The sequence below is a fragment of the Suricata suricatta genome, chromosome 17 (assembly GCF_006229205.1).
Source record: "Suricata suricatta isolate VVHF042 chromosome 17, meerkat_22Aug2017_6uvM2_HiC, whole genome shotgun sequence".
Classification (NCBI taxonomy): Eukaryota; Metazoa; Chordata; class Mammalia; order Carnivora; family Herpestidae; genus Suricata; species Suricata suricatta.
Window position 1 is genome coordinate 1,055,298 of NC_043716.1, and position 5,429 is coordinate 1,060,726.

A 5,429-nucleotide genomic window follows, 5' to 3' on the forward strand; every position below is an offset into this window, starting at 1 on the left:
CTGTATTATTAAGTTTTAAATAAACGCAAACACAAGGCACTGGGCTGGCTCAGTGAATGGAGCACATGACTCTTGACCTTGGGGTCATGAGTTCAAGCCCCACGTTGGGCATAGTGGTTACTTTAAATAGTAATAGTAATAATAAGCTACAAATGCAAAAAATTTTTTCATTCGGGCAAAAGGTCATACTGAAGAAGGAAATACATCATGACACGCGAGACAGCAGAAAACCAAAACGAAGGCCTTTAAAATATATGCATTTACTGTACAGGATTGAAAAAGACTCCTAGACAATAAACACAGTCCAGGTAAACACAGGCACCTTGAATCTATGAGTCTTTAATTGCAAATATTAATACCCTGAGTTTTTCTTCCGTATAAGGGAGCTGCTCCAAATCCTGTTATTCAGAAGACATGGAGAGCAGGAAACACCTGAAGAGCAAGATTCGCTATCTGTCCTTTCTCTGGAGGATAGGATACTTTACGCGGATTAATTACAGAAGGAAGCATTAGACTCCACTAAATTTAAGCCCAAGACACAGCTAAAATTTCCCATGGGCACTAAATATTTGATGTTTTGGGGTATGAATAAATAAGTTAATTAAGTATTAGGCACAGGACACAGATTTCAAAACTGAAGGATGAAAAAAATGATAAAAATACCTAGCAGTCAATTCATATAAACTTCGCTATCGGCCATGCTCGGTCCCTGCTGTCCCGGGAGGTCTGCAGAGTCTGGTCCTCGCTCTTCCCCGGGCGGGCCCCTGCACGGCAGGCTGCTCCACGTCACTGAAAGCCTGATCGCGGAAAGGACTTGTTTTAGGAACAAAAACAGCTTCTTTCCTCTTAAGATCCCGGGTGTGTTTTCTACTTGCTTCTGTGTATTAGCCAAGTTCCCCATGGCGGGGGCCAAGACCAGGCAGTCTGTGCTGGCCTTTCCCTCTCTCCCCCTCTCTCTCCCTCTCTCTCTCTCCCTCTCTCTCTCCCTGTCTCTCTCCCTCTTTCTCTCTCGGCAATGCGTGGCTGGGTAGGGGAGATGCCACCCACATCACCCTTTCCTCATGGGACTGCGTGTGGAGAGAAAGTCAAAGGGCTCGAGGTTACGCAGGACCCATGACCAAGGCAGAACTTTTCTAAACATCCCGGACTGGCCAGGACACCTGTGCCTCTTCGGTCAGGTCCCCAGTGAGCTGTTACCAAATCAGGGACCCCTTCCCCCTGCGAGAGTCTCTGAGGAACAGAGGCTCCAGGGACCAGTCCAGCGAGTGTGGAGACAGCCCAAGAGAGTGGACTGAAACAGAGGGAGACTCGGAGTACAAGAAAGAGCGGACAAAGGAAAACCGAGAAATGCACAGCTCGCTAGAGTAAGACCATCCGTGACGTAAACCCCTTCCGATTCCACTGACGGGCTCCTGTTACCACCTAGACGTTAAGCCACTTTCAGTCTTTTGCCTTCCCTTTCCACGTCGTCCCTAATACTCTGCAGCTTTCTGGAGTTCTGGACCAGGAACCCCAGGCTCTCCCTAAAATCACTAGTCCCCTGATCCCTGCCAACATTGTCAAGCTCATCAAACAAAGCCAGTGTCTGTCTGAGTTTGGCCTGAACAATTTTTTGCTCCTCCAGTTCCGCGAGAAGGGCCTGCTGGGCGCACGCCTCGGCCTTGGACTTCTCCTGCAGCTCTGCGATCTCTTTCTGGAGGAGCTGGAACTCCTCCTCGCTGCACGGGTGCGTCTCCTGGGCTTTGTCTTCTGGGAGCAAGACGTCCGGGGGGATGCGCAAAACCAACTGCAAAAGCAGCTGCTCCATCTTGCCAAAGAGGCTGTCGAATCGTCCTTTCAGGAAGCCGAGAAACCTCTCGGTGCACTTGCGGATCTGCACGGGGCTGAGGCCGCAGCCCGGGACGCCCTCCAGCTTCCTCAGGATCGCCTGCTCCACGGCCTGCATCACCTCGAACAGGTAGTCCTGAAACGCGATGTAGATCCTGAGCACGCACGTCTGCGGCGTGAAGCCGAAGAACTGGGCCTCGTAGCTCATCGGGTCCACAGACATCTTGGCTGCTGAGTCCTGCAAACGTCACAGGACAAAGTCCGTTTGGCTGAGGGATCGCCTGCTGAAAGGAGCCGTCCTCTTACAGAGCCGGGGGCACCGAGCAAAACAAAACCCAAGGGGCCTCTGCTCCCTGATGCCGCCCTGCTCACCCTCAACAGGACACAGAGGCTGCCTCCAGAGGCCCTTCCCCTCCTGCCTCGTTAACGAGGGCTCTGGGCTAGGGCTCGGTCTCCTGACGCCGTCACCGCCCTGGACAGATGACCTCATGTCCACTCTTCTCCCCAGCTGCTCCTGTTCTGACCACGACCTCAAGTGCCCCTCTCCAGCTCCCCCTTCACGGAACCAAATGACACCTCAGCCTTCGAGGCCCTCAGCGCTGGGGTCCGCTTCCTTGCCCGGTCCCACTGCCCCCTCCCACGTAGCCTCCGCCATCCAGCACTCCAACCACACCCCTGCCAATGTCCTCACCTCCCCCCACCCCCATCTGAAAGCCCCAGCTGCCCGCTGGGTGAGCCTCCTCCCAACTTTACAATCACAACCTGAGTTTTGAAGGGTCTGGGGGTTGTTCCTTCTGAGTGTAACATCTGGGAAAATAGCACTTGGGCCCGCATCACTGTGGGGGGGGGGGTAACAACACACTTATTCCAGAAATGGGAGCAGCCTTCATGTTACTTCAGATAAAGACAGCTCAAACAAGCAGCTAGATCAACTGCCAGGTGAATTCAGGAGAACCTTCATGAAAGAATTTGAAGCAAATGGTGCAGGCCAATCCTTTTATGGGAAGAGAACACGTCGCTAATCTTGAGAACTTACGTGTGTGATGGCTAACCCGTGTTCAACTGGTGGGCTGTGGAAAGCAGGTGGGATTTCTTTCTGCCTTCGGGGGCCTCGTTCTGACTTCGGCTCAGGTCATGATCTCACAGTTCGTGAGTCAGAGCCCCGCATCAGGCTCTGTGCTGACAGCTTGGAGCCTGGAACCTGCTTCAGATTCTGTGTCTCCTTCTCTGTCTGTTCTGTGTCCCCTCCCCCAGAAAATAAAAATTTAAAAAAAATTTCTTTTTGCCTTTGTAACCTCATCCACAGACACTGTCATCTGGCCATGCGCACCCATGGTAGAGAGGACAGGACTCCATGGCAGGATTTTCATTTCCTCACACTCCCCTATGCCTCCCTTCAGGATCAAGTTCAAGCTCTTTGGACATGGCTTACAAGGGCCCTTGCCATCTGACTGTCACTAACAGCTGTCTTCCCAGTTAAGGACCTAGATATGCGTAACAGTGTATTTTACGGCACTCTTTTGGGACCTTTCTTACTGGATTCTCCCATCTTTCAGCTCCCATGGGAACCTAGTCTTTTAACATATGCCTTTTAACCATATGCCTCAGTCCACCTTTAATTCATCTGACAAGTGTCAGATATTCTTGAAATGTAATTTTGTGTATGTTTGCTTCCATTTTTACCTCCACAGTCACGTCGTGTTTTCACAGCTCAAGGTTCTGGGGCACTATTCTGCCCTCTCTCTCACAGCATAAGCCACACTGGACGTGCCTGTTCTGCAGATGGGCACCTGGTCAGCACCTTGCTACCAGAAATAACCGTGTGACGAACACCCTCCCACAATGTTCCTTGGGGATCTGCTGGCTATTTACACAGGCAAGTACTAACAGGGCCACGCAGTGAACTCCTATGTGGTGTCACTAAATACTGCCAAAATCTTCTCCGGAACACTAGAGGCGGGGGAGGCGGCAGTTCCGGCTGACGGACACTCCCCCTGCAGCACAGGAACCTTCCTCCTGTCTTCACCAACAGGGGACAGTATCCAGCATTCTAATTTCCGCCAATTTGGTACGTGCAACATTGTTTATCTTTTATTACTTTCTGGGAGAGATATGGGGGGAGGGGGAGGGGCAGAGACGGAGAGAGAACCCCAAGCAGGCTCCACTCTCTGGGCAGAGTCCTACGCGGGACTCCATCTCACCAACCCCGGGATCATGACCTGAACTGAAATGGAGAGTCGGATGCTAAACTGGCTGCACCGCCCAGACGCCACAGGCGCCCAATTGTTTGAGTGTGTATCTTTCTGAAAACCGGAAGCCCGCAGCCCACACACTTTCCCCACCCCACCCCCCAACTTACTGTTTACATTAGCCTGACTTTACTATCCTGGGAGACCAGAATATTGCCACTGTTCACATGGCTTGATTGTGGAGTATGACCACCCCCCTCCCCCGCCCAAAAAAACAAAAACCAAAAACACGGATCAACTCTTCAACGGGGAGTATCAATAATTTGCACCGTGAGAGTCCCTGAAACCCTGCTTCAGCTGTTTCCACCAACCCTGGGCTGTTAGGGCAGTATCCCTACCCGGTCCTGACCCAGCCACCCCCCCGACCCAGCCACCCCCCACCCTCCGCCCAGGCGAAAAGAGCCACTTTCATCCAACCCTGGAGTTCTCAACACTTTCCCATCTTGCCTTTCATCCCTTTGGGACCGATTCAGAGCTCCTAGGAGGGGGGTCCCCTCTACCCCCCGCATTACCAAGACAAGCAATATTTTCAGCACGGTTTTACCAACGGGTTGTGAGCGTGATATTTGGGGACCAGGCAAGTTTTCTAAGTCATCTCTGCACCCAGCGTGGGGCTCTAACTCAATGCCGGTAAAGGAAGAGTCGCACGCTCTCCCGACCCCGCCAGCTAGGCGCCCCCGGCGAGGCTATTTTGTTAATGCGGATTTCTCGGATTGCTAGTAAGGCTGGGCCCCTCCGCGTGCAGATCAGCTCCGGGGGCGGTGGGGGTGATTCTCCCCGTGCGGTATCCGTTCTTATCCCGTGACAGCCCACCCTTACCAGCCTTGCACCCGCGTTCTCACCTGCCGCTCACTCCCCATTCCAGGAACCTTCACCGCTTCCCAGCAACCAACCCAACTGGCCGTGACGCTCCTCGCTTTGCCGGCCGGGACCCGACTACTCCCTTCCAGCCAAGCCCAGCTACCTTCCTTCCCCGAGAAGTTTTCGTCCCCTCAGGGAAGGACGCCGTGGTCCAGCACCCGGTCCAAGCCGCCTCCGGGGTGGGCTTCTCCCCCCCCAGGCGCCCGCCGCGCAGCCCCGACCCCGCCGGGCGGGGACCACTTCCGGCGAGCCGCCCTCTCCCGTCGGGCCCCGCGGCTCCGCGGCATGCCGGGACCTCGGGGCCGGCGGCGCGCGCGGCCCGGCGGGCTGGCGGCTGGCGGCGATACCGAGCGCAGCCCCGCCCCTGCCTGCTGGTCCCCGGAGGAGATGCAGCCCTGCGATCCTTACCCAAGCGAACGGGAGGGTGACAAAACCGACCAGGCGCCGGCTTCCCGCCACCGCCTTTGAACCACCTCCTGCTGCCGCGGAGAG

At 54.5% G+C, this 5,429-nt stretch overlaps 1 protein-coding gene across 5 annotated transcripts in view; it reads right to left on the minus strand.

The window, feature by feature from the left end:
* Positions 1-241: 241 nt before the first annotated feature.
* MIS12 (MIS12 kinetochore complex component) overlaps positions 242-5,429 on the minus strand; it is a 5,408-nt gene continuing 220 nt past the window's right edge. Inside the window, exons 2-3 of one of the 5 annotated variants that reach the window (XM_029928672.1) lie at positions 5,346-5,429; positions 242-2,065 (exon numbers count right to left, since the gene is read on the minus strand). In XM_029928672.1, coding sequence (XP_029784532.1) covers positions 1,430-2,050 — 621 coding nt within the window. In that variant the 5' untranslated portion in view covers positions 2,051-2,065; positions 5,346-5,429 and the 3' untranslated portion in view covers positions 242-1,429. The other 4 variants (XM_029928671.1, XM_029928669.1, XM_029928670.1 and 1 more) reach the window with 4 other exon arrangements.